The sequence below is a fragment of the Camelus ferus genome, chromosome 9, assembly GCF_009834535.1.
Source record: "Camelus ferus isolate YT-003-E chromosome 9, BCGSAC_Cfer_1.0, whole genome shotgun sequence".
Classification (NCBI taxonomy): Eukaryota; Metazoa; Chordata; class Mammalia; order Artiodactyla; family Camelidae; genus Camelus; species Camelus ferus.
Window position 1 is genome coordinate 15,546,120 of NC_045704.1, and position 27,188 is coordinate 15,573,307.

The 27,188-nt window shown below is 51.4% G+C and overlaps 2 protein-coding genes and 1 pseudogene across 8 annotated transcripts; all 3 read right to left on the reverse strand.

The window, feature by feature from the left end:
• Positions 1–773: 773 nt before the first annotated feature.
• LOC102508252 lies at positions 774–1,839 on the reverse strand (annotated as a pseudogene).
• Positions 1,840–2,452: 613 nt separating this feature from the next.
• LOC116665673 lies at positions 2,453–10,988 on the reverse strand. 4 transcript variants are annotated; one of them, XM_032485793.1, is made up of 5 exons: positions 8,503–10,988; positions 8,381–8,434; positions 8,099–8,236; positions 6,387–6,602; positions 2,453–2,933 (listed from the first exon to the last, which is right to left on the reverse strand). In XM_032485793.1, the coding sequence occupies exons 1-5, from the start codon at positions 8,630–8,632 to the stop codon at positions 2,878–2,880; spliced, it is 594 nt and encodes a 197-aa protein (XP_032341684.1). In that variant the 5' UTR covers positions 8,633–10,988; the 3' UTR covers positions 2,453–2,877. The 4 variants fall into 4 exon arrangements, 3 of the variants coding, with proteins under 3 accessions (XP_032341684.1, XP_032341683.1, XP_032341682.1); XM_032485792.1 differs by lacking the exon at positions 2,453–2,933 and adding an exon at positions 4,218–4,660 and having other exon boundaries at positions 8,099–8,434; XM_032485791.1 differs by lacking the exon at positions 2,453–2,933 and adding an exon at positions 4,218–4,663 and having other exon boundaries at positions 8,099–8,434.
• A 2,067-nt stretch (positions 10,989–13,055) lies between these two features.
• On the reverse strand, positions 13,056–25,726 carry VASP (vasodilator stimulated phosphoprotein). 4 transcript variants are annotated; one of them, XM_032485789.1, is made up of 13 exons: positions 25,403–25,725; positions 18,437–18,608; positions 18,199–18,364; positions 17,086–17,179; positions 16,529–16,572; positions 16,171–16,412; positions 15,923–16,023; positions 15,320–15,371; positions 15,124–15,157; positions 14,862–14,907; positions 14,622–14,712; positions 14,033–14,090; positions 13,056–13,905 (listed from the first exon to the last, which is right to left on the reverse strand). In XM_032485789.1, exons 1-13 carry the CDS (start codon positions 25,405–25,407, stop codon positions 13,868–13,870), a joined length of 1,143 nt encoding a protein of 380 aa, XP_032341680.1. In that variant the 5' UTR covers positions 25,408–25,725; the 3' UTR covers positions 13,056–13,867. The 4 variants fall into 4 exon arrangements, 3 of the variants coding, with proteins under 3 accessions (XP_032341680.1, XP_032341679.1, XP_032341681.1); XM_032485788.1 differs by having other exon boundaries at positions 15,124–15,160; XR_004322301.1 differs by lacking the exons at positions 14,862–14,907; positions 15,124–15,157 and having other exon boundaries at positions 25,403–25,726.
• Between the last annotated feature and the right edge of the window lie 1,462 nt (positions 25,727–27,188).

The window sequence follows — 27,188 nt, forward strand, 5'->3', positions numbered from 1 at the left end:
GAAGACTGGCATGGGGGGGGGGTGTGTGTGATCGTTGCTTCCCTGATGGTCCTGAGTGGGCTCAGCATGTTTTCAGCTGTTTACTGGACATTTGAACTCCTGTGAGAAGTGCCTGCCTTAGTTGTCCTCAGTGCTTGCTTGTGGGGTCTTCTGTCCTTTTCCCAAATTTTTTTGATTTTTAATAAGCCAGATTTTCCCATCTTTTCTCTTATGGCTCTTCCTTTTCCTCCCTTGTCTGGGAAGAGCTTCTTTGCCCCAAATTATAAGCATCCTCACCCTTAGAGGACGGGATGACTATAACCCCCATTTTGCAGAGGAGGAAACTGGGGCACAGAAGAAATTAATCTCTTCCAGTTCACATTTCTTAGGTTCCAGGAGCTGTGAGGAGGATTTTACAAGAATTGTATCTTTTTTTTTTAATGAAGTATAGTTGATTTATAATGTTTTGTTAGTTTCTGGTGTACAGCATAGTGATTCAGTTATACAGATATATATTCTTTTTCATATTCTTTTTCATTATAGGTTATTACAGGCTATTGAATATAGTTCCCTGTGCTATAAAGTAGGGTCTTGTCATTTATCTATTTTATATATAGTAGTTAGTATCTGCAAATCCCAAACTCCCAATTTATCCCTCCCCACCCCCTTCCCCCCGGTAACCATAAGTTTGTTTTCTATGTCTGTGAGTCGGTTTCTGTTTTGTAAATAAGTTCATTTGTGTCCTATTTTTATTTTATTTTTTATTTTTTGCAGGTAAAGCAATTTTATTTCACAGTTGTCTTTAAAACCACAAAGACACTGTGTTCTCCATATAAAAACATTAGTACAGATAGCTATACTTTCTACAAAATGGTTATATAGACTCTCTTAAAGAAAAATGCACCCCATTGTATGGTTTCAGTAAAGTTGCTTGGAAAAAATTCACTTCTGGACTGATTCCTAAAACATACCATTCCACCATTCTGCATCTTTTGGTTCAAAGTATAGATTAGTGTCCTCAGTATGTGTTCCTGCATTCTTACATGTTTGATAATCCACATATAGACTGGTCTATCATTAATGTTCCATTGGTTCAACAGCCTTTTCTGCAGCTTCATCAGCAGGTTGAGAAGGCTGTGCCTTTCTCTGTGGTCTTTCTTGAAGACTTTCCAGGAATGGAGACACATCAACATCACCATAAATCGTAAAGTCTTTACCAACAATTCCAATGGAAACGTTCTTTGTAGTTAGGTCCTATTCTGCAAGAAGTGTCTTCTGTAAGGCACGCAGACCATGCTTAACCAATTCATTCAAATTGTACTCCATAAACTCCGACATGTGTCTCTAAGTAAGTACAAGCTGACTGAGAACAGACTCCAATAGACATAGCTCTGCAGTCAAAATAGTTAGCAGACGGACAGGTTTGGAAAATGTGAGAGCCCATATCATCATAACCAGCAATAAGCAACCCAACACCATATGGTCTCTGGCCATATCGTTGCGTTGGTATCTGAGTTTTGCTTCCGATTAGATATACAAGACGAGACACAGGGAGAGGTCTGTCAAATACAAATCTGGAATCCAAACACTCCTGGCACATAAAATTACATAACAGTCTAGCATCAGCAGTAAGTTCCACAATTGAGATACCAATATGGTTATCAACATGGAGAATTTTTTTCTGATGAGCTGCAAGTTCTGACGTGCTCTCTGCAATGCAACCAACACTGCAAGGGTTTTTTATTTCAGACCAACTGTGGCTGAACCGTGTTTGACAGCTTCCATTGCATATTCAATTTGATGAATCCTGCCCTGAGGACTCCAAACAGTAGCTTCATTGTCTTACTGGTTGCAAAACATGGTTCCATTGTGAGCCTGGCTGCAGCCTTCTGTGAACCTGAACCTGCAGATCAAGGAGCACTCCATTTGTGTCCTATTTTTAGATTCCACATATAAGTCATATCACATAATATTTGTCTTTCTGTTTCTGGCTTATTTCACTTAGTATGACAATCTCCAGGTCCGTCCGTATTGCTGCAAATGGCATTATTTTATTCTTTTTATGGCTGAATAGTATTCCCTTGTATATATATACACTACATCTTCTTTATCCAGTCATCTGTCAATCTGACATTTAGGTTGCTTCCATGTCCTGGCTATTGTAAATAGTGCTGAGGCACTATTGGGGTGCATGTATCTTTTCGAATTAGAGTTTCCTCTGGATATATGCCTAGGACTGGGATTGCTGGATTGTATGGTAAATCTATTTTTAGTTTTTTAAGGAATCTCCAGATTGTTTTTCATAGTGGCTGCACCAAATTACATTCCCATCAACAGTACAGAAGGGTTCTTTCTCTCCACACCCTCTCCAGCATTTATCATTTGTGGACTTTTTCGTGATGGCCATTCTGACCTGTGTGATTTGATGCCTCATTGTGAAGAATCATATCATTGAATCCTTGAATCTGCTTGTGTCGGGGTTCCCCCAAACCACTCTCAGACCTGATGATATGCTAAGAAGGACTCACAGGACTCAAAAGGTGATATACACATGGTTATGTTTCATTTCAGTGAAAGGATACAAGTTAAAGTCAACAAAGGGAAAAGGGGCATGGGGCGAGGTCCTGCAGAAACCAGGTGCAAAGGGAGCAGCATGTGCAAAGGTCCAGAGATGAGAGTGAGGAAGGATGTGAAAAACAAATTTTTTTTAAATGACCTTGTCCTGGAGCTCAAGGTGTACAGCATAGTGGGCAAAATGAAGGGTCAGTGACCAGATCACACAGGGCCTGGGGCCGTGGAAAGGAGGGTATGGCTCCAAGCCTTGCGTGATTGAGAGCCGAGGGCTGACCTGGAATTGGAGAAGTGAGTACAGAAAGGAACTCCATTCCGGTCATTTCTTTATTTTCCACAGATTTCCAAACACAGCAGGCTCTCTAGAGAAATCACAGCAAACACTGAAAAACAAAAAATGGAATGAAAAAAATCGTCTGTGATCCCACTACCCAGAGATGATCATTGTTAACTTTTAGCTGTGTTTCATGATCCTAAGCCTGTGTATGTGAAGAGAAAAAAATTATTAATTGTATACATATTGGTCAATGTACCTGTACGTACAAAGTGGGACTTATCCTCTAAAGTGTTCTGTATCTATTTTAAGTGACCAATAAGAAGTCTCGGAGGAGAAGGCATCAGACCCCCCTGGCCAGGTGAGGGTGGATTTATGAGCCACTCTCTTTCATGAGCAGCAGTTTGGGGGGGAAGGGTGTTCCAGTAAAGGGCAGGGCCTGTGCAAAGCTCTGGCTGCCACCAGGAGTGGTCGGTGTGGCTGGAGCAGGGTGGGGTGGGCTGAGATGAGCTGGTGAGGCTGGACTTGTGCAAGACCTCAAGGGCCAGGCTAATGGCCCCCAAGTGCCCTAGGGGGCTGTGTGGGTTTTTCCTGTTTATTTGCTTTGTTCATTTTGTTTATTGAAGAGAGTGCAAGACAGCAGCGTGGGCAGGTGTGGGCAGGCTGAAGGGAGCCAGGGAGGGGCTGAGGCCCCCAGGAACTGGACATAGCAGAGCTGACACCACCCGGAGATCTCAGAAGGAAATCAGGAGCAGGACCCAGATGGGCAGATGCAAGCTGCAGCCAAGCCATGTAGGAGCCGGGGAAACTACCCCAGCTTTACCTTCTCTTGTCCCCCCCTCTTGAGGGCACTGCCCCAAGTCAGTGCCCACCAGAAATAGAGGACAGTGTCTCGGTGATGCCATCCCACGCACTCAGCTTCCTGGGAGCAGAGAAGGGCAGGCAAGAGTGGAGAAGGGTGTCTGGGGACGGAGGGAAGAATTGCAGCCCCAGTGTTCCCCGGCTTTCCAGGGAGCATGAGACCAGGACCCCCAACACCAACCACTCACCAGAGCCATCCCCACTCAGGGGCAGACCCTCGCCAATCATGCTTGCACTGAATATTTAAGCCCAGTCTCCATGCACTTATCTCTGTGATCTTGCAATTTGGGAGCTAAGGTCCCAGGCTTGGTGAGTCACACACTCAAGACATATGGTTGGTTCCAAGGTTTCTGTCTCCCATCCAAGTGCGGCTCAGGTGGCAACAACCCGCTGGACGGTAGGTGGACGGACTGCCCTGCCACGTGGAATACTGCACGTGACTTCAAGTTAGTGCATGATTTGGGGCGGGTTGGGTGAAGGCTCCTGGAAGAGGCTCACTTTTGGATCGATCCACAGAGGTTCTTATTGGAGGACACATGGTGGGCTGGTGACGTGGGTTGGTAAAAAGAATTTATCAGAAACCAAGAGAAATTGAAGAACAAAGGAAAGCTTTTGATAGGTTCCCTGCTTTAGGGAACAGTGAGTCAAACAGAGAATAGGTGCCTGTGTGAGCGCCCGAGTGTGAACGTGCAGGGTTTTTTATTGAAGAAGGGACCGTGAACACAAAGGGACACGGGAAACATGGACTGAGAGAAGTCAGCCAGAGCTACAGTGAATTCAGGGATTTCCCGGGGCCGTTAGTTTTGCTACTCAAACATCTATCGGGCGTTTATCTTCTGAAGAGGAGCAGGTGGATGCTGCCGATGCCTAGGGGCTAGGAAGTCTTGGAGGGTCACAGGGCCTGGGCAGGCACCAGCTGGCACTGTGGTTCTGCTTCTTAGGAGATTGTTCTTGCCCTTTCCTGTTCTGGAACACCTGCTGATTAAATACAATCAGCCAGTAGGAAAAGAAGAAAGTCCCACACTTCCAGCCAGTTAATAGTATGATTTGCTTTTCATCAAAACCAGATCAGAATGTGTGCCCCTCAGTATCAGGCTCGTTCCATCAAGGATATCCTTGCATGAGAACGCACAAAAATCTCATCATCCGTCTTCATTTTGTTTCGTAACATATGGAGAAGAGAAAACCAAACACCCACGTCACCGCCAGCCCAGGTTCAGAGATGGGGCTTCCCCTGACTTTGGCAGTGTCTGTATCTGTGAGACCCTTGCAGGGGGTCAGCAGGCACCACGGCCACGTGGGGACCCTCAGTGATTTCCACCTGGTCATGACTCCCAACAGCCAGGAGCTGAGCCTCTTTCCTTTGCCCCCACCCCGACCCCCGCCGCTGTGGGACATTCTTGTGGGCCTGGGATGGGGCAGGGGCTCAGAGGAGGGCTGAACACAAGAGGGGCGGCCCCTGAAAGCTTGCAGAGAGAACACCCCCTCCTCAGACACAATAAAACCATTCATTGAAAAAAAAAAAGATTAGAAGGGCACATAATTTGCTTTGTGACATACCTCACATGAGTGCTTAGCCAAACCACCGAACCTCTGAGTCATATGCATATTACTGCAAGCACTTACCCTGCCTAACTGACAAAAGGTGGGAAACTAGTATTTGCTGGGTACCTGCCATGTGCATAGGCACTGTAAACGTGCTGATTATTTATTATTTCTATCTTAATACCCACCACAAAACCTTGGGGTTGATTTTTAAACTTATCTTTAATTTTTTATCAAAGTAATTACTAAGAAAAAAGCACACGTAGTTTTACAGATCAAATACACTGCAAGGTTTATAACAAAGCAGGCATTTTCTGCCTGTTCCATTCGTCTGAGTCCCATACCCGAGACAAGTGTTCATTTTAGCTGTTCCTCTTCCCTTTCCCCTTGTATTTACTTGCATATTTCTTAACAGTGTGATTCTATCTCTATTTTTTGACCTTTTTCTTCAATTACCACTTGTCTCCCACTATGGTTTTTGTATCTTGTTGCTCCCGACTCTCCCTTCATCTTCCTAATATAATTGTATCACAACTTTCTTGGTAAAATCAATATTTATTGCTTACACTATTATGATTATAATATGTAATTCACAACTATTTCTATCATTCCTTTTATTAACTCTCTTCCATTTTCTCTCCTTATGGATTTTATCTTTAAAAAAATTATTTTAGGGGGAGGGTATAGCTCAGTGGTAGAGTACATACCTAGCATGCATGAGGCCCTGGGTTTAATACCCACCACCTCCATTAAATAAATAAGTGAGTGAATGAACCTAATTACCTGCCACCCCCAAAAATGTTTTTTTAAGTAATATTTAAAAACAATTGTCACTTCCAGAACTGTGGGAAGGGATCACTTCTGGAACTGTGGGGAGGGACTACAAAAGCCCCAACCCCACCCTGTTTGGCTGAGAAGTTCTTGTGCATATCTGTCACTTGGTGACAGGTAGACTGGGCCCAAAGAGGGCAGGACAGTTGTCCAAGGTCACACAGTGGGAACTGGAACGCAGCTAAGCTATTGGCACAGACGCCCTGTCTGGAAGCAGACAAACCCCTCCACGGAGGGCAGAGGTCCTGGGAAGGAAGGAGAGAGAAAAGAGTCTCTGAGACCCCCCAGAGCAGAAAGGGAAGCTAGCAATGGGGCCAGGACCTACCTAGAGTTTTCTGGGTGTGTGTCCTGCAGTCTTCAGCCTCTGACTTCTCTGGGTCCATGGGGATGATGATGAACTTCCCCCAGGTTTGGCAGCACCTCTGTGTGGGGCGGTGGAAAGGGTAGAAACCTTTGCAGCAGCTCCACTTTCCATCCTTGGGGTCCAGCGCCACGCTGCCACAGAGCTGCCACTTCTCCTTTCTCACCACCAGCACCTCCCCTGAGGGCCAGACAGGGCTCAGCAGGAGGGCCTAGGCACTTGCCCTTCCCCCGTACCTTATCTCTCTTGCATCCGTTCATTTTTTTTAACTTTAAGACTATCATTGGCATAGAATTCACATACCGTACAATTCACCCATTTAAAGCATATGAGTCAATGGTTTTTAGTACTTTTGTGGGGTTGTGCCATCATCCCCACAATTAATTTTAGAACATGTTCTAAAAGGAAACCCCCAGTCCACTGGCATTTGCTCTCCATTTTCTTCGACCTCCCCGCAGCCCCAACCCCGGGGAACCACCAATCTACTTGCCGTCTCTAGATCTGCCTGTTCCGGACATTGTACCATTTTCCATTCCCATCAGCTATATCAGAGTGCTGATTCCTCCACATCCTGCTAACAGTTGTTATATGACTCTTTGATTCTAGCCATCCCCTAATGGATGGACGTGCTATCTCGCTGTGGTTTTGATTTGTATTTCCCTGCATCCATTCATCTTTTACCCAGCACTTAAGTCCGATGGCCAGTTGGCCTCTGTCCCCAAAGCAGTCATGCCCCTCTGCTCTGGCTGCCTTCTTCTCATCAGCCCTCTTCTTGGCCCAGGGGGTCAAGCTCTCAGGCCCTCAGTGAGCTCCTATCCTGTGGGCAAGGTTGCCAGCCACTCACTTTGGGCACCCCAGTCACAGCCGATGAAGTGCAGATAGCCAGTGGTCACACAAGACGATGATCGGCCTCACTCAGGCTCCAGAAAGAGAACTGGACAGCGAGGTGGCCCCGTCCACACATCAGCCTGACCAAAGGATCAGGCTGATGCTGGGTGGGGTCACTAAGGGTGTGAGGAGCACCAGCCCCAAATGTCTCCCGAGGGAGAGCAGGTTGGGCTGGGTAGGCATGAGGTCAGCATCTTTCAACAAACGTACAATGTCCAAGGTTGGTGGGTGGGGCAGGGAGGCTAGCAAAGCTTCAGGGGCAAGGAGATGCAGGTCCACACCCAGCTGTTCTTGCCTCACATCATCTCAGGTGAATTGTGGCACTACATTCCTCACCACCTTCCTCACATCAGAAGAGTCCTCAGCTGATTGTGCCTCCTATGGCTCCTTTCCCGCATTCTGTCCCTCATGCCATGGCTGCACTTACCTGATTTTAGGGCTGAAACTCACATCACTGGGTCAGGGTTTAAGCCCCACTCTCCCCCTCACCTCAGGTAAGTAACTGTGCCCCTCTGAGCCACACTTTGTCCATCTCTAAAATGGGACTGTCTGCTTCACGGGCATAACACCCAGACAGAATCTGGCTGTCAGGTAGTGAGGTTGAAATAAGGGATGGGGGGAGAGTATAGCTCAATGGCAGAGCATCACACGAGGTCCTGGGTTCAATTCCATTACCTCCTCTAATAAACAAACAAACCTAATTACCTCTCCCCACACTGCCCCAAGAAAAAAAAATAAGGGATAATACAACATCTCCCCAGCTGGGTATGTGGGGGGTGGTACTCAACTTTGGCTCTTGACTTGGCCGATCACTGCCCTTCTTCCCAGCTCAGCAGACGCCCCATTTCTGGCACTCCGCCACCCCCAGCACCCACATTCAGCGCAAGGGGCTGGCATGGGGGATCCTCCAGAGGCCATCTCAGAACCTGGGTGTGGGAGGTGGGTCAGAATTCTGCGCTCATGCTGACATTTAAGCTGAGCAGGAGCGTAGAGGTGGGAGTTGAGCCCCTCACTGCCTCCCGGCCACCCCAGAGGGCTCACAGTGCCCTGTCCCCCATGCTCCAGCTCACCTTTGGAGGCTTGGGGCCATCTGAGCACGAGTGGGAACAGCAGGAGGAAGAGAGCTGCAGGAGAGAGAGACGTGAGGGTTGGGGAGCTGGGCCAGAGGAGGAGGGTGAGGCAAGCCCTGTACCTGGTAAGAGAAGAAATCGGGACTTCCAACTGGCACTGGTCCTGGGTTCCGGCTTGCATTGGCGCATGTCCTGGAGGCCCGCAGCACTTGCAGAAGACTGGACAGGTAGGAGATTGAAACTGACTACCATCTTCAGAGTCAGTCACCAATGAGCGCTAGATGCTGATGTCTCAAGTAACTCCTTTATTGGTTAAGAATATATCTAGGCGTTTTCACAATTTCTAAGGCACTGTCAAAATTCTTTTTTTTTTTTTTTGTCAAAATTCTTCATTCCTAATGGTAGGTGTATCTGTTATTGCTAATGAGATGACTCAGATCGGGCCACTCTGAAAGACCCATACAAGATGTAGAGGGTTGTGATTTTAAATTAGCCAACTTCACAATTTGGGGGGGGGGGTAGGTAGTTGGTTTATTTATTTATTTTTAGAGGAAGTTCTGGGTATTGAACTCAGGACCTTGTGGGTACTAAGCCTGCACTCTACCACTTGAGCTATACCTTCTCCCTAAAAATTGTATATATGTATTTATTTTATTTTGGGGGAGGTAACTGGAGTTTTTTTATTTACTTATTTTTAATGGAGGTGTTGGGGATTGAACAAACCCAGGACCGTATGCTCATTAGGTACGCACTTAAAAACTTTTAACTGAAGAACAATGTACATAAAGAAAGTGTACAAATCCTAAGTGTACAGTTTGATAAGCTCTCACAGAATGAACAGGAGACAGAACATAACCAGTCCCCCAGAAACCCTACCATGCACCCCTTCTGGTCATTGTGCCCCCCAGGGGTAACCACCATCCTGACTTGTAACCCCACGGATTGAATTTGCCTGTTTGGGGACTTTATATATACATTGAATCACACAGCATGTGCCCTTGTCTGGCCTCTTTCACTCAACATTGTGAGATTCATTCAACTTGTTGAATGTAGTTGGGGTTCATTTGTTCTCACTGCTGTTGAGTGTTTCACTGTGTGCATCTTTTTTTTTTTTTTTTAAACCAATCCTACTATTGATGGGCATTTGGGTTGTGGTGAGTCTTTTATTCATATCACTGGGGTGAATATGCCAGGACATGTCTTTTGGAGAACCTGTGACAGGTTTCTGTGGGTGTCCTCCCAGGAGCAGAATTGCCAGCTCATAAAGCATCGAATGTTATGTTCAGTAGGCGCTGCCAACCACCTTCCGGAGTGGGTGTTCTTAATTACCTTTTCTGAGTCTGATCCAACTACATCTTTGCCAGCACTTAGCATGTGTGGGTTGTTTATTTCAGCCATTCTGGTGAGTTTATGGTGCTTTCTCTTTGTGACTTTAATTAGTAGTTTCCTGATACGTAGCAGAGGCCAGCACCTCTTCACAAGTCTAGTGGCCTTGTAGATTTTATCCTCTTAGGGGATTCACGTCCTTCTCATTGGGAGGTCTGCTGTTCTCTTATTGACCCAGGAAGTCTTTGCATATCCTGAATCTGAGTTTTTTTGGTCAGATAGGTGTGTTGCAAATGGCTCCCCACAGTCCAGAACTTGCCTTTTCCTTCTCTTGCTGGGATCTTTTGAGGAATGGAAGTTCTCAATTTCAGTGTATTCCAGCATGTCAAACTTTTTCTTTATTGCTAGTCCTTTTAGTGTTTTGTTTAACAAATATTAACAGAAAAAAGATCAAAAGTGGTTAAGCTTTGAGAAATAGGACTAAAGCTGGAGGTGGAAAGATGGACGTCTGTCTCTCAGTATACCCACCTCTGTGTAGTCTAAGTAATCCCCCCAGGTGTATCTGTTACTCTTCTAACTTAAAGGAAGGTACTTCCGTCAGCCCAGCTGTTGTGGAGGACGGTTGGAAGGGGTCAAGTATCAAATGTTTTCAGAAATTCACCCCTTAATGAGCCCAAGGAGGCAGATTTTTCCCATCAGTTCGTGTATCAGTGGATGAATATTAATTATTACTGCAGTGAATCAGGTTTCACCCTCAGCTCTATGTTTATGCTGTGCCTACAAACGATGACAAACAATGCTGATAATCCTTGTTCTCATGAATAAGTGATTAGGTAAAGAAGGAGTTGGCATCAGAGCAGCAGCGCTCCAGCCCTGTGCTCCTTCCAAAGCCCCAAACCCCACAGTGAACGCACTTGAGGACCGGGCCTGGCTGGTCGGCTGTGAGAGGGGCGAGGGAGCAAGCTTTACACCTGCCCTGGATTGTGACCCTCCCCTCTAGAGGTGCGGTCCCCACACTGGACCTCCCCTCTAGGGCAGTCCTTCTCATCCCTGGCGGCTCACCAGAATTTTCTGGACGTTTTCAAAAGATGCCCTCCGGGCTACCCCTGGCCCAGTAATTAATTCGGCATTCCGCGTGTCAGGCCCGATGCGGGTCTTGGTTATGGCGCCCAGTCCCCAGCGCCCGCGATTCTGGCTGCCGCGTCCCCACTGCTCTGATCCAGACGCCGAGGCGTCGAGGGACTGGGCTTGCAGTCCCCAGCAAAGATCCCTGACCCCTCTCTCCCCCGGCAGTGTACCACTGGATGGAGATGCGGACCAAGATGCGCCTCATGGGCTTCAATGCCGAATCCGTCAAGCCGCTGAACGAGGAGGCGGCCGCTGAGCTGGGCGCCGAGCTGCTGGGCGAGGCCACCATCTTCGTCATGGCCTGCAGCTGCCTGGTGCTGGAGTACTGGCGCCACCAGAAGAACCTGCGTCGTAAGAAGGGGGAAGCGGCGCGCCGCCTGGACCGCGATGCGGGACGAGGTGGACCACTTGGCGCTGGCGCTCGAGGCCCTGCAGGCGCAGGTGCAGGCGGCGCCGCCGCGGGGCGCCCTGGAGGAGCTGCAGGCGCAGATGCGAGAGGTGCGCGCCCAGCTCTGCGCCCTGGATCAGCCGCCCGCGCCGGAGGAATAGGAAGCCGCAGGGCCCTGGTCTTGTGAGTGACTGATGTCTGGGCCGCCATGTGTCCAACACGGCCTTCTGTCCTCAGGGTCCCTACCTGAACCCGCCCAGCTAATACCACTAGGTCCCTTTAGGGGCATTAAGTGATCCTGGACTGGGGCTGATGGAACTAGGCTTATTGGTTACCTCCCTACTAACTTGCCCAGTGAGGGGTACCTTTTGCTGGGACTCCCCCATCCACTTATGGAACCTTCCAGCCCCACCCCAACTGCCCCTCCCCCCCCATCCACTGGTTTAGCACTTTGGAATGGAAAAGCAGTGTCTTTCATTGGACCCCCACCCACCCACCACTGGGAGGGCTAGCAGGACACATGGACCATTTCTCATTTTGTCACTCACACTTCCAACTTATCTGAGGAGTGATCTTTTCCCCGGGACCTCATCCATTACACCAGGACAACTTCCCCCTTCTTCACTGGTACAGACCATTGTAATGAAAATGCAGAAACTTCTGATGTACTTGACCACCCCCACCACCTTCCATCTACTTCACTCTTTTGTTGGGGAGTTGGGGACAGGGAATAGAAGGACGGATCTTGGAGCGCATCAGCTCCAGCGAGTCACCCTGTGGCTCCCATCTGTAGTCCATTGGTACCTTCACTGGGGTCCTCCCCTCCTTAAGTGGATCATTCCAACAGAACCTCCTTCTACACATATACAGGCTTTTAGTACGACAAGCAGTGTCTTCCAGTGTAGTTCCACCAGACTGACACCCCCCCCCCCCAATGTTCTGTGGCCCTTTAGAGTGGGAACATTGGCCCTGTCTTGGGCTGAACCATTTTGTGTTTTGTCTCAGCCCCCTGTTTACCTGTCTGAATGTTCTAAACCTTCCCACCATCCTCCCTTGCTGCCCTCATGGGGACCCAGCTGTCCCCCTGCTACATGGGTCATTGTCACAAGCCCTATCTTCCATCCAAATCTGCTCTTCAGAGTACTCAGGGATTCCCCCTTCTTGCCTTTGGACTGGACACCCAGTACCCACCTCCCTCCTTCATGCAAAGGCTTCCTCTAGTGGGACCACCTGCCCCTCACCCCTGAAGTTTCCTACCTCCAACCAAATGGAGTATTCCACCAGGCAGAGTTACCTACCTCACTTACCCCCTGCCAACCAATTGAACCACGAAGGGGGTTTGTATGAGTTCTATGACTTCTGAATTCTATATGTATATGTTTTAGACTGTAAATGTTTTATAATTAAAGGAGTTCTGGGGGAAAGAAATCATCTTAAGAATGTGTCTGAGAACCATGATATACATGCAAAATGGGTACAAGGCTCACTAGAATTAGGGGAAGCTGGGAGGGTTGTGGTGGAAAGGGGCCAGAGTCACCCTTCGAGCCCTTTCTCAGATAGGGAAACTGAGGCCTGGGGAAAGCCAAGGCTCTTGCCCCTGGCTTTCTCTAGGGTGGCGAAGTGCTTGGGCCAGGGTGAGGAGTGAGGAGGCTGCCTGGTGAGAGGTACTGGGAGGAAGAGAGGGAGGCTGAGAGGGGGCAGAGGCCATCCTGGCTGCCGGAGCCTGAGGAAGGAGGTTCAAGTGCGAGGGAGGAAGATGAGAAGGCAGATTACTGGGGGAGGGAGGGGCCCCCTTCCTCATGAGCACAGCCCATCAAAATCACTCCAGAAATCTTAGCATTTATAAAAACTGGCAGATTTATTCTGCAGGGGCCCATTTTCAAGAAGCTAAAGGTGAAGGTGGGAGAGGGGAGGTCTCCTCCCCCTTTTCCTTTCTCCCTCATCTTATTTTCCCCAGAGGGTAAAAATGGTCTGGACCCCAAAACCTACCCAAATAAAAAAATCAAAAAACTGAGGTTCCAAAAAGTTACAGCATCTTAATTCCTCATAGAAAAAGGGAAGGAGCCAGAGGGAAGGGAAGTCCCAGTGTGGGGGGAGGCGCCCCCAGCCTTGGTGGGACATCCCCCCCATTAAATAGCTGTCTCAAATGGGACAAGCCTGGGGCACAGCATTAAAAACTTCCCACACCCTATTTTATCAAAACCAAAGAGAAAAAAATTTCCTCCCCCCAAACCTAAATATATATATATATTTTTTTTCCTTAAAAAAACAAAACTTCAAAGGCATTAAGCATTAAAGTGAATCTAGAACAAGGGAATGTGAACTTCCCTCCTTTCTTCCCCCTCACTGTGGGGTTAATTGGTACATCCCCAGCAGAGGAACCAGCCCCAAGGGGATGGCACAGGGGAAGGACCAAAGGGAGCAAAGGGTGGGGGCCTCCCCAGCCAATCAGCAGCCAGTATGGGTGTGGGCATGGTGCCAGGGAAGCCACACCCCCTTGGAATTTTCCAGGTGAGATGGGGAGTGGGGAAAATGCATTCCTGTGTAGCCTTCAGCCAATTCCAAGTCAAGTTGAGGCAGGGAAAGCAGGTGACAGGCGAGGGGATGTGCGGAAAGGAGAAACTGGATCTTCTGGGGCCCTGTGGTCAGGGGGAACCCCGCTTCCTCAGCTCCTGGACAAAGGCTGGAAGGAAACAAGGGGCAGAGATCAGGGCAGAGCCTCCTCCCTCTTCTCTTCCAAAACAGGATTCTTTCCGAGGGCCATGATGCCTCCAAAATAAATCAACATTTAAAATAAAAAACAATCTCACCTTCAATTATTTCCTCTTTCACTTTCTGCAATTCCTTCCTCACCTCTTCCAGAAGCTCCTGAAAATAATGCGGTGCAACCAATCAGGAAGGGTACCTGGACTTGCAGAAGCGAATCCCCCCTTTCTTAATGACTGAGGGGCCAGAGGAAGGAGGTTCAAGAACCTCATCACACACAGACCATGACATCACAGGCAAGGCCATAGAGTGACTGAGAATTCTAGGGGAGAATTCTGGATCCTTGGAGCCAGAAGAAAAGTACTGGAGAACACCCAGTACCAGGGTTGGCCAAAGACATTCCAGTCTCCTGTCAACTCCGATTGGTGATAAATGTCTGGGGCCAGTGTGCTGAAAATGATTCTGGGTACTCATCAGGAATGAGTGCAGGGTCACAGGCACTGGATAAGGGAGTTATGGTGTCTGTGTCATCACTGATCTTATCCAATCTCTCCATTTCTTAGACCAGAAAACTGAGGTTTCCAAGGCCTTTTCTAGAATCACATGGCAGAGTTTGGACCCAGATCTCCTTTCTTCCTGTAGCCCCTTTCTATCCCCAGAGACCTCACCTCCAGCCCCCTCTCCCCAAGCTACCTGTTTCACCCTTTCCAGGTCTGACTCATCATTGGAGCTGGGCGTAGAGGGGTGGGCCTCGGAAGTGGTCACTGAAGAAGATGACTTCATCCTGGGAGAGTTGGGGTGGTTTGGGGCAGAAATGAGGTTAAAGAGAGGGTCTGCCTCCCCTACCTCCCATTCCTGGTCACACTGTTCCTCTCTACAGATTTGGCAAATCCAACTATTTCTGGGGGTGGGGCCCCAATATTGATGGCCCACCTTGGCAAGGTTGTGCTGTTCTTCTCCCAGGGTCTCCGCACAGATTCTGGGGGACAGGCAATAAATCAAAAAGATCAGGGACAAGGAATGCTCTGCCTCAATCTTTCTCCCCGAGCCTCATCAGCCCCTGTTCAAAGAACCATCTCAGGAGAGTACAATACCCAGCGTTATTTGTACAGACTCTCCCATGAAAGTGTGCTATATGTGAGAAGAGGGCTGGGACTTGTAGTTCCTGTAACTAGAGTGGGCTTATCACACTTACCACAGTGGGCTGGGACTCTGGCCTCTGGCTCCTCCTGCTGGTGGGAAATAAAACTGTCATGCGCCAGGGACCACTGCACCTCGGCTGACTCCTCTAGCTTCAAACCCAGCCCATCCCTATCAAAGCCCCCTCTCCAATACCCCTACCCAAAGGGTACAGCCTAAGGTGTATATGGCAGGAAGAGCCCCTAACTCACATTGGCGGATTCATCCTTGGCGGGTTTCTCTCCAACTTGTGTGGCTTTCCTTCTGCAAGAGAGAAAGTCAAAAACAGAGGGCTTCAGCCACTCAGCATTTCCCCTCTCCAGAGTTCTGGAAAGGTGGATTCTAGGGTGCAGAGTTCTGGAATTGGTCAAGGTTAAGAAAACTTTAGTTTTAGAAGTTAAAGAGTGTGCTGTTCTCAAATTAGGGTGGGGGTTTTAAGATTTCCACATTTGGGAATCACAAAATTCTAAGGGCAGAGGGCTCTATCTTAGACCGCTGAGATTCAAGGAATCAGAGTTCCCAGATTCTGAGGCAGGATCTCCTCAGGTCCTAGAATTCTGGGTTTTAGAACATTCTAGAGGATACCTAGGTGGTTGCAAATCTCAGCTATCTCAGGAGAATGCAGTCCCCATCATTATATCCCAAACCTGGCTATCAAAGGGGGAATTTTCATCCAAAGAAACCAACTAAATGGAAATGTGAACCCTCCTCCCACCTGGCCCTACAGAACTGGAATCTCCAAATGGTAACTGTAGGCCTGAGGATTTGATCCCAGGGCTTTCTATGACCTTTGAGGACTCCAGGCTCAGGCTCACCTCCGGGCCAGCATGGCGTTCATCTCCTCCATAAGCCCCCCGCCCGTGCTTCGACTGCTCTCAGCTTTGGGAGCCAAGGATGCCCCTGGGGCCTCCTCCTGCTGGAGAAATTACAAAGAGGAGGGGGCTTTATGGTTAGGCCTCCTGGCCTCCCAGCCCTCCTGTGAGGCTTCCAAGCAACTCTGGCCTCAGTCTTGTTATTTCTTCAGGCCCTGTCACCCCACACCAGCCATCCTTGGTCCCCTTACCTTGCTGACCTTCCTGAGTTTGGCTCCGGCAATGGCTGTGGCCAGGCCAGGGGCCCCGGTCCCTCCACCACTGGGACCTTGTGCTGCGGGGAGAGGGGGTGCAGGGGGTGGGCCTGCCCCTGCTCCATGGCCCGCAGCCGAGACCCCTGAGGAGGAGATACCAGGGGGTGGGGGAGGACCTGGAGGAGGGGGAGGTCCAGGAGGTGGGGGCGGTCCCCCAGCCGGGGGAGCAGGTGGGCCTCCTGAAAGAAATACAGAAAAGGAGCGGTGCTGAGAGAGAAGCCTCATTCTTTGTTGTCCGGCTGGCCCCCTCCCTCTGCAGCGGTCCCCAGACCCCTGAGGCCAATCGAGCAATCACCTGCATTAGAGACCCTGCGCTCCATGTGCTCTGCCTGCTGCTGCCTGGGGAGGGATGATGAGCTGCCGTCAGTCAGGGCCCCGAGGATGGCCAGCAACCTGCCAGATCGTCCCTCAGAGGATCGGCCCTCAGAGGTCTCCGGCAAGGCTGGCTCCTAAGCCCCCCTTGTGCCTTCCATCCCCCAGGAGCCCACGAAAGGGTTGCAGGGGAGGCCAGGGACAGGGCAGGACCTAGATGCAAGCATTCTAGTCCTCCGACCTTCACCAACACGTGAGTTACAAAATGCCCAAGATCCTTTAAAGCAAGCAAATTCTGGACTCTGGGATTCTGGGGGACCAGGATTTCAAGGGTCAGAAGGTTCTGCAACTCTGGGCATCAGGAGTTTTTTAAACTCCAGGAGGTGGGAGTTTCTGAAAGTTGTCACTTTCTAGTCCCCTGGGAGTTGGAACATTCTGGAAACTGAAAGTTGAAGAGTTCTGAACTCTAGGAGTCAGGGTTTCTGGAACATCCTAGAATTCTGGCAGGGGTAAGGTTCCCCATCCAGGGACTGGCCCCACCTTTTCTGTTGCTCCACCTCCTCTGCGGAGGGGCCATTCTGGACAGACCAAGTAGGAGGTGCTGTAGGTGGTGGCGGGGGCGGAGGCCCTCCTCCTGGAAGGTAAGAGTGAAGGCCGGTGAGTCACCCCAGAACCCAGCCCTACCCCTCGGTGTGATCCCTCAGCTCCCCCAGGCCTCCCAGGAACCCTGACACCCCAGGCTGGGGTGTGAGGTGGGCACTATGAGGATGCCCAGGTTACAGGGGGGACAGGGAAGGTGCAGAGGGAGCAGTCACTTGTCCCGAGTCCAGCAGACTGGGATTTGCAGGAACAAGACTTGAATTCCAGCTGACTCCAGCATCCAGACTCTTACCCACTGTCACAGAAATTCAGAACCCCCACCTGAGAACCCACAGCCTCCTCCACACCTGCCCTCAGGCCTCTGGCTCCCATGTACTTTTCTGTGCCCCACACAAGCAAGCCCCTCCCCACTGGCAGTGAAATTGCTCTAGGAAGCAAGCACACCCCCACCATTTGGTGATCTGAAATTCTACAGCAGCGACCCCAGACCCCAGATGCACAGTCATCACCTAAAGCCTTGCTCCTCAAAGTTCTGTTTGTGGACCAGCAGCCTCAGCATCACTGGAGAACATGCTAGAAATGCAGAGGCTCAGGCCCCAGCCCAACCCAGCTGAATCAGAATGTGTATTTTTCTCAGATGACTCGTGGGCATGTTCAAGTTTAAGAAATACCAACTGGAGTTTTTTCCCCCTGAATAACGTTGCCTGAAAGCTAATTGATGATGACGTAAGTCAGTACAATGGTTACCTGGAGAAAGGGGACAGAGAGCCTTCTAGGGGCTGGAAATACCTAGATGTTGATCTGGGAGGTGGTCACACAGGAGTGTGCATGTGTAAAAATTCATGGGACAGAGTGTACTCTTAGAAACTGTGCATTTTATATGTGGGTGCACACGGGGGCACACTGGAGCCCACAAAATCCTCATAATAGTTCTTCACGGTAGCAGTGAATTAGCCCCGTTTTCAGATGGGTAAACTGAGGCCCAGGTGGTAAAGTGGTGGCCCCAGGTCACAAGGCAGCGCTCAGTGGTCCCCTCTGTCCACTGTCTCTAACCTTCCAGTGCTTCTAGGGCGCTGGCCATGCCGGCGGCGAACTGTGTTGCGTCTTCCTTGCTGCCGAAGTTGAGGCCCCAGACCTGGCGGGCGTCACGCCACTGGTGGAAGTTGGGGGTGGCCTGGTTATACTTGACACCGCGGACGATGGCACAGTTGATGACCACCTGGCAGGAGGGGAAAGGTGGGTGAGAGGTGGTGGGTGCAGCCCACAGAAGGGGAGGGGAGGGAAGCCTCACCTGCTGGTCCGGCTGCATCTTCCGACCGACCACCCGGAAGGAGTTGGCGGTGGGGTTGTGGTAGATCTGGACGCGGCTGAAGGCCTGGGGGCCCGTGCCAGCAGGCATCCATCGCTTGTTGTTGTCATCGTAAAGCATCACAGTGGCCCGGCTGGAGCAGACGACAGTCTCACTGCCGGGAGGGAGAGAAGCGGAGAGGGGCTGTTAGCAGAGGGGAGCCCGGCACCCTCCCTCCAGGGTCCAGTCACCCTCTCCATACAGGTACCCCTGGGAGATTCAAAGACAAAAGACAGTGTGAGAGGAGGAGGGACCCATGGAGAGGCAGAGGCAGACAGACGGATGAGGAGAGAGGGTTGGAGACAGATCCTCGAGATCAGACAGACGAGGAGAAAGACTGGGAGAGAAAAAGAGGCGGGACAGAGAGACAGACAGACTGGGAGAGAGACAGACAAACAGGGGATGTGAGACAGACGCGGAAAGAGAGAGAGACAGTCAAATGGAGAGAAAGAGACAGGAAGAGGAAGAGTCAGACTGGAAGAGACAAACATACAGAGATGTGAGAATGGGAGTCGAATTGACAGAGTGGAGGTTGACTGAAAGACACACAGACAGAGGAATAGTGGGGGTAACCAGGTGGAAAGGCAGGGAGCAGAGAGAAACAGCAGATGGAGAAAGACAGACTGGGACAGTCAGAGAGAGATGCAGAGTGAGAGCCAGAGGAGGGGGAGCTGGGACGAGACAGAAGGGACAGGTCAGGAGCTCGGGGCAGTGCTGGGAACCAGTCCATGCCTGGTGCTCTTGGAGCCTCAGTTTCCCTATCTCTGATGGGGTGCTTGGACCCCCACCCCACCCCCGCCCCCACTCCTCACTGGGTAGGAGGAAGCTGAAGCTTGGAGAGGGGAAGGGTGAGGCTTGCAACTAGCTGGAGACCGAGGTTAGATCTTACTTAGGCTTTTCCACTTCCTGCCGCCCCCCCATCCATCCACCCCGCCTCTTCCCGGGCACCAATGGCCATCAGCAGACACTCCCTGCTCCATGCCAGGCAGTGACCCAGACAGACCCGGCCCCACCCTCCAGTGCAGGAGAGGTCCAGTCTGCAGACAGTGATAACCCAAGGCAGGCTTGGGGTTTTTTTTTTGAGGTGGGGGGATTGTAGTTTATTGAAACTCAACTCAAAAAATACAAGATGCTGTAGTGTACAGTGTATTACACAAAGCCCCCTCGAGTGCACATCTGAGTCAAGTAAGAACCCCATTACCCTTTCCCTAGCCCTCCCACTCTGCCTGCCCCAGCCTGGGGGTCAGAAAGATCTTCCTAGAGGTGACATCTGACTTAGCCTTTGGGGGAGGGGTCAGTAAACTGGTTCAGGGTTCAGGTTTCAAGATCGGACATCCACAGATCTAGGCACAAATTCCCGCTGGGCCACCTACTCCATGTGAGTCAGGCAAGCAACCTTCCCACATGAGAACTCATCTTCTTTGCCTACAAACTGGGGAGATGGCAGACCCCAACTCCCAGGGCAGTGGGAGAAGGAAATGAGTCTGGGCATGTCAAGCACTTGGTGCGCTGCCTGGCATGTGCTGAGGGCTCAGGAAGTATTGGCATCCCCTCTGCGGGCACCCTGAACAGGCACTACTGGGGCCCTGGACAGCCACTTCCCTCCTGCCCCCCTACCAGTCCTTCTGGGGAGGGTCAATGCCCTCCTCCCCAGATGAGGAAACTCAGGCTCCCAGACGGGAAGTGACTTGCCCAAGGTCACACAGACCAGGGGGAAGCATTAGTCCCTGCCCTACCCCACCCCCACTGGACTTTTTCCTGAAAAGAGGAAGTCGGTCGTCAGAGGTTTCCGGGGAGAGAAATTATACCCCACGAAGGCTCTGTCTCTACCAGGGCTGGGGGCTGGGGCATGACACTGACACTGTAAAAGACAAGGCAGGGAAAGCCCCTCAACAGATCCAGATCTGGGTTCCTAGGCCCGGAAGCTGAGTCCCCTGGACCTCTCCCCGCAAGTTTACTTAATTGGGGCCAGCCCCTCTTATCAGGCATTGCAGCTGGTCAGATGCCCTAAGCCCTTTCCTCATAGTCTCTCATTTTAGTCTCACTGCAGCCCTTCTAGATGGGCAGTTTCATCCTCATTCTGCAAGGACTGCAGAGGCCCAGAGAGGTTTGACTCGCCTGTAATCACACAGCTAGTAAGTAGCAGAGCAAGGAGTTGAACCCAGGCCACCTGGCTCCCAAGTCCACAGTCTTAACCACAGGGGACTGTGTGGGTGCTGTTTGCAGACAAGCACAGCTCCAGGGGCTGTTTCTGGCTTCCACTGCCCCTGGAGGGCAGGGGTAAGGCCTCACCCACACCTGCCACCCACACCCAGGGCAGACTCTGGCCAGGTGCCTGGGGCCTTTGTTGCTACCCCACCCTGGCTGCACTTTGCTCTCCCAAGTGACCCTGCCCTGCTGAGTCTCTGATCTGGCCAGAGAGCTAGCACCTGCTGAGTGAACTCAGACTGGTCTTGTCCCTCTCCAACCCATGGTATCCCCATTACAGCAGAAGGATCCTGTTAAAACACAAGTCAGATCGTGTCCCTCCTCTTCTTGGAAGCTCCCATGGTGGCTCCTGCAGCATAAAAGCCATGTTCTTCCGGGGCCTTCATGATCTGTGAGATCTCTGATCTCATCCCTTCCCTCCCTCCAGCTTGCTGTTCCAACCCCACTGGCCTCTAGGCTGCTCCTTCAGTGTGCTAGATACCTTCCAGCCTCAGGCCTGTGCTCTCGTTCTCCCTCAACGTGGATTTTCACCTCCTTCAGTTCTCTGTTTAGACGTCACCTTTTCTGAGAAGCCCTCCCTGGCTACCCTATCTAGAAAAGCTCCTTTCCTTCTCATTGCATATTGCACATTTCGTATCATGGATCCCTGCCCGACAGATACTTGTCTATCTCTCCTACCAAAACGTCAGGACAGCGACGTTTCTGTTCACTGCTGTGTCCATGGAACCTAGAATGGTGCCTACCTAGCACGTAGTAGGTATTCAACTGTTGTTAAATTAGCCACCGGTTAAAAAAAGGGAAAAGATTTTAAAATGGTAGCTGACATTTACTGGTTAGCCTTCCTCCCAGACACTGTTCTAGGTACTAAGCTCTAATTTCTACAATAAACCTTGCAATGACCTCCTGAGATGGACTCCGGTGCTTACCCTTTTTACAGATGGGGTACTGTGGCCACAGAGAGGTGAAGACAGCTATCTCAGGTCACACAGCAAATAAGCCAAGGGGCTCATAATTGAATACAAGTCCCCCCCACGTTCTTAACCTCATTTAAAGAGGAGGAAGCAGCTAAGCTGAATGTTTTTTTAAGGCAGGGTATAAAGTAGTGTGTATCAGAGGTTTATTAAAAAAAAAAAAAGGTGGGGAGGCTATAAATACCTCTGCACACAGAGTGGTGATATATGCAGAGGCTGCTTCTCAGGCGACTAACTGTGGCTGCCTGAGAGGCACTGGGGCACTGGGGGCCTGAAGAAGGAGGGAGGGAGGAAATGGACATTTCATACTGTTTACCCTTTTGAATTGCTTATGTCTTCTCTTTTCATTTTGTTTTGTTTTACCAGGGGCTGGTAAACTAATGCATTACTTAAGTTAAAAAAAATAAATAAATAAGCCAGGGCAAAAGCTGGCACGGGAAATCCCACCACCAGGAAGCAGGGAGTGAGACTGAAATGGGGTCTACCTAATTCCAATGGTCTCTGGGGTCTCATCCCCTCAGTGTGACATGAGAGCCTTAATTTACCCCAGCCAGCCCACAACTCCCCCCCTCCCCCCACGAGTCCACCCATTCTGGAAAACTCTAGCATGTGATAGATAAACAAACGTTCAAGTCACCCTCCTTGCTGTGCAGCTTCCCCTCTCTGAGCCTTAGTTTCTAGCCCTGGAAACCAAAACTCAACAGGTTTGGTAAGAATTGAAAGAGATAAGAAAAGCCCTAAGGGCAGGACCTGGAATTTGGCACAGGCCCACTCCAAGGGTGCCGAGGGGCAAAACAGGAGGGTGAGAGCTCCTCATCACTGGATGCAATCAACATAGTCTCTCTGGTTTACTCAAGGCCTCCAAGATTAGAGGTTTGCCCTTCCCTTTACCCCTTTGTCCTATAGCCCCTTACACCGTAAAACTTGTCATCCAACCTCCGCCCCCCAGCCCCCAGGCACACGCAACCTTTCCAAACTACAAATCTTCTTTGAAGCAACCCTTAATAGAGATCAAATCTAGGGTCCGTGGGGCTTGTGTGGGTTCACTTTAGTCCCTCCTCCCTGAAGGGCCTCAGTTCCCCCTAAGTGAACAGGAAGGTAACTGGGTTTCTTCTTCCTTATCGGCATCATCTTCAGTGTTTGTACAGTGAAAGCACGTTACTAGTTTTTGGTTTTTAAAGACCACTGAAGGTTTAATTTTCCATTTTCTCTAATAGCATAAGAGTCCGGAAAGAGCCCTGGGTTCAAATTCTGGCTTGCCCACTTCCAAACTGACTTTTAATAGGCAATTTGCTTAATTTTTCTGGGCCTACATTTTCCCATCTGGGGAAGGGGGACAGTCATAATAGTATCAATCTCTTAGAATTACTTTGAGAATTAAATTTAATCAGGCACCTAGTACAATGCCTGGTACAAAGTAGATGCTTGATCAAATGGTCTCTCATTATTAAAAAAGAAAATAAAACAACAACAATTACTACTATTGGAAGAGGAAAGAAATGGACCAAATTCTTCTCCAGTCCCTTCTGCCCTGAGATTCTCAGACCTCTGCCCCACTTCCCAGCCTTCCCAGAATCCCAGCTCAGAGTCCTGGACACAGCAGACATTCAACAAATATTTGTTAAACTAGGAGAAAAAGAATTATATCTTGTAATTTTCCATCTTAACATCCTCTCTTCCAACTGCCCCTAGCCAAACCAGCCAGAAATCAGAGGATCCCAGTTCCCTTCCCTCCCTCAACACTGCTTAGGAATGTCTGAGGGGTCTTGGGTCAGGCCATTCTCTCTTTGAGCCTCAGTTTCCCCAGCTGCCACCATACAGAGGTGTGGGTCTTTTTGAGTCCTAGCTGTCCTGGGAGAAGGGGCACAGCCATTTGGGGTCGGGTGTGGCCTTCCTCAGGGAAAACCCCGTCAGGAGGTGGGAGTGGCCCTCTGGTGGGACAGGCATAGGCACGACTTCTGCCACCCCCCAGGAGGTGGGAGGTCTGGCCCGGCCAGCAATAGGGGGGCCTGTGGGAGGGCCAGGGCCTCCGGGATGGGGGGGGCGGGGGGCGGAGGCCGGCTGAGACATTGCTCCTGCCCTTTTACGGTCTCAGTGAGTGAGGCAGCACTAACTCGGACATCCGCCATCCGCCTTCCACCATGCCTGGGACCGGAAACGCAAGGGGGGGGGGGCGGGGCGGGGGGGGCAGTGGGAGAGAAGAGTCCCCCGGGAAGAAGGTGAACGGAGAGAGCCTGACTCCCTGAAACTGACCCCTCTCCAGGACAGGGATGTTGCTATAATGGGGGAAAGGGTAGGCAGGAAGTCTTGTGGGTGCCCCCATGCTCCAAATTTCCCAACAGTCCCTTTACATCAGAAAGAACAAATGTGGGAGACGGATTCTCTAACGGTTGTAAAAAGGAATGCCACACATGTCAGAGGGCAGGGGTAGGAACGTGGGGGAAGTGGGAGTATGTGAGCACCAGGGGGTTAATCCCCAGACGTCCCCAGGGGCCTCCCCCTCAAGCTGGGGGCTTTGGGGCAGGAAGTCCCAGAGAGAGTAGAGGAAGGGAGATAGTATTGTCAGGCTCAGGCCTCAAGGGAGAGATTATGGGGGGCCAAGGGGAGGGGAGTTGGGGGGGCTAGTCGGATCCCCCAGCCCGCACTGGCCCCGCCCTCAGGTGAGCCCCAGGAAAAGACAAAATCCCTGGGTCCCTTGGGCCCCCTTCCCCCAGGATTAAATTCCTGGGAAGATAGCTGGAACTCTCTGGGAAGCCTAGGTCCCAGGGGGAGAGGGCTATGACCTTGAAGCTTTCCAACGCCCCCTCCTCCAACCGCACAACTCCGGACGGCCGGGGAAGGTGGGGGGCGGTGTTGAGAGAAGGCGGAGGCGCCGTGGTGGGGAAAGCTGCCTGTCCACAGTGCTCCTTGCCCGCCCCCCACACCAGCTGTCTCGACAGGTGAGTCAGGAAGACAAAGGCCCCCCTTCCCCCAGCTGCCGCGCCCCCTCCCTCCCTAGGGCCGCGCAGGTGGGGGAGAGGGGCCGCCCTTCTGGCCAGGGGCCGGGGAGCCGCCCTCGGCTCGTAGCGCTCGCTCGGTCCTAGGCACAGCCTGTTTCAAGCAAATTGTAGGTAGGGAGCGGCGGGGGAGGGGAGTCCCAAGCAGACCCTCAAGGCTGCGTCTGGGTCCGTAGATCCGTCCGCACCAACCTCCTCCACAGGATGAGCCCCCCAAATTTAGGTGGTTAAGTACCCCCGAAGTTAAGGAGAAGATCCCTCTTGGGAAGACTTCTTACAGCGCCACGTAAAAGGGGACCCAGAAAACCAAGATCTACGTCTTAATCTCTCCTCCAGGTCCCAGGGACCCCCAAACTGGCCCCCTACAATCCCTCTCGGGGCCAGGTTGAGATTTGGGGAAGTCCGAGCCCTGCCTAAATTCTGGCCTCCTTGCGGGCAGTATCTACCAACTTGGAGGTTCTCTGAAAAAGTCTTTTAAAAATTCGGGAGTCCTCGGAGCGCCCCCAAATCTGAGGGATCCTAGAAGAACCTCACCGGCACCACCTGGAGCCTTGGGACTCAAGGGGAAAGTGGTCAATACCTGGAGCTCGTCCAAGGGGGCTCGGCCTCAAATCCGAGGCTCCCAGTGTCCTGTCCCCAAATTCCAGCCTGGAGCAAGCTGGGGGGAGGGGGACAAAGGCGGGGCGGGAGCCCGCGCCGGGCGGGGAAGGATCTGGAGGCAGTTCGTGGCTCACCTCATGGCTGCTGGGCGGGCGGGCGGAGCGCCCACGGGGTAGGTGCTCCCGGGGCGCCCCTAGCTCGAGGTTCAGGGGTTCAGGGCTGGCTCCAGGTTCTGCTCAGTCTCCCCCGGGGTCCCGCCCCATAGAGTCCGGCTTCCTGGGGGGAACGTGGACAGGGCCGGGGCGGGTCCTCAGGCGCCTCCTCCCTCTGGGGTTGTGATCCGGGGTCCCTGCTGCAGAAAGGGGGTGCAGCGTCCACTCCCCGGCGCGCCCCCTCGGCCGGCGGCGGCTACAATGTTACTCTTACTACTGTACTTCTCTTCGCTACATTTCGTTCCAAAATTCCACTCCCCACACCCACAATGCCCCGCGCCTTAAAGGGGCAGCGGACATCTCCAGGAGGTAGGGTTGGGAGGTGGAGGGTGCTTAACAGGGCAACGCGGAACCTTAGACTTCCGCTATTTCCCTCTTCCCCAATGTTATTGCATAGCTATGCACTCTGGGGGGGGTCACCCCCAAATTAGGGGGGAAGCTTGGTGGAGGGGAAGGGATCCTTCCTTGATCCTTAGTTTACTCCCACGATGGAAATTCTTATGGGAATCTGAATGGGGGTACGATTTCTTCTCACTTTCCCCGTCATCTTCTCCATTTCTTTACATTCTACTCAATTTGGGGGGCGAGGAGGACCCTCTGGTTAAGCATAGATTCTCTCAAATGTTCTCCCTTAAATCCTCCTGCCTTCGGACCCCGTAACGTCTCTCTTCTCTGCCAATTTATGAAGTGTTACTAAAGGGTGAATTCCCTCACCCCCTGCAGAGGAGGGGGATGGGTGGGGAGGGGCCCCACCCCTCTCACTGTCCTCCCCCCGCCCGCCCTGGGAAGGTGAGGAGGAAGTGGGCCGAGGGGGTGCGGCCGGCCGCTGACTCACAGCCGCAGGGTGTGTGTGTGTGGCGAGGGGGGAACGGGTGCGTCGCTGGACCTGGGTGGAAATGGGACTCCCGGTCCCCGAAAGGGTAAGGTCCCTGGCCCCTTCCCGATGCACGCTCCGCCGTGACTCAGTTTCGTCTGAGGAGGATGGCGGGATCATCCAGCAATCGGAGGACACGGAGGCGGGGAGCCCCCTCCCCCACGCGCCGGGGACTCGACTGAGTCCCTACACCCTCCCAGGCTTCCGCAGCGGGTCCTGCCGGCTCCGCCCCACGTGACGTCACTAATATGGTCACGCCCCTCCCGTAGAGCGCCACCTGGCCAGGATAAGATGCCGAAGGCAGGGGCAGGAGTCTGGGAAATCATCAGTTCGACGTTTAGAAATGGGTAAACTGAGGCCTGCCTCGTGCCTGAGCCACCAGAACTCCAGTGGTGCTTGGGTGCAAAGTATGAGTGTAAAACCAACTACTCTCAGGGTTCAACCTTCCCAGCCTTTTTCCAAGCGGAATCCGCTGCCTGCGTGCCGTCCTGAGCTCCTTCACCTCATTTTCCTAGGCCATGCTCTGACATTGTTTTCACAAGAGCTGAGTTATCCTCACCCCTTCTCCACCCCACTCTGGGAGACCTTGAACCGTTGATTTACAGTAGGTTATAATTGTTTCTCTATATGTCTCCTCAGGTAGTGAGGTCTTTGGGGGCAGAGGTAGATTTGATTGATTTTTGGGTCTTACTAACCCAGCCAGGCCCAGAACAGCAGCTCAACACACATTTATCTAGCTGTATGAGAACCCCTGTTCTGTGTAATCATGGGCAAGTCCTTACTCCTCTCTGGGTCTCAGCTTTCCCATCTGTGAAATAGGAGGGGAGGACTTCT

Excerpts from the sequence above, each read along its gene's own strand:
- LOC116665673 (XM_032485791.1), bottom strand. The coding sequence starts at position 8,632 with ATGGTAGTCAGTTTCAATCTCCTACCTGTCCAGTCTTCTGCAAGTGCT. Across the intron at positions 8,435-8,502 it reads CCGATTTCTTCTCTTACCAG|CTCTCTTCCTCCTGCTGTTC; the intron begins GTACAGGGCTTG and ends TCTCTCCTGCAG. Across the intron at positions 4,664-6,386 it reads ACACACCCAGAAAACTCTAG|CAGGTGTTCCAGAACAGGAA; the intron begins GTAGGTCCTGGC and ends GTATTTAATCAG.
- VASP (XM_032485788.1), bottom strand. Across the intron at positions 18,365-18,436 it reads AGATGCAGCCGGACCAGCAG|GTGGTCATCAACTGTGCCAT; the intron begins GTGAGGCTTCCC and ends CCCTCCTGCCAG. Across the intron at positions 16,413-16,528 it reads GCGCAGGGTCTCTAATGCAG|GAGGCCCACCTGCTCCCCCG; the intron begins GTGATTGCTCGA and ends TATTTCTTTCAG.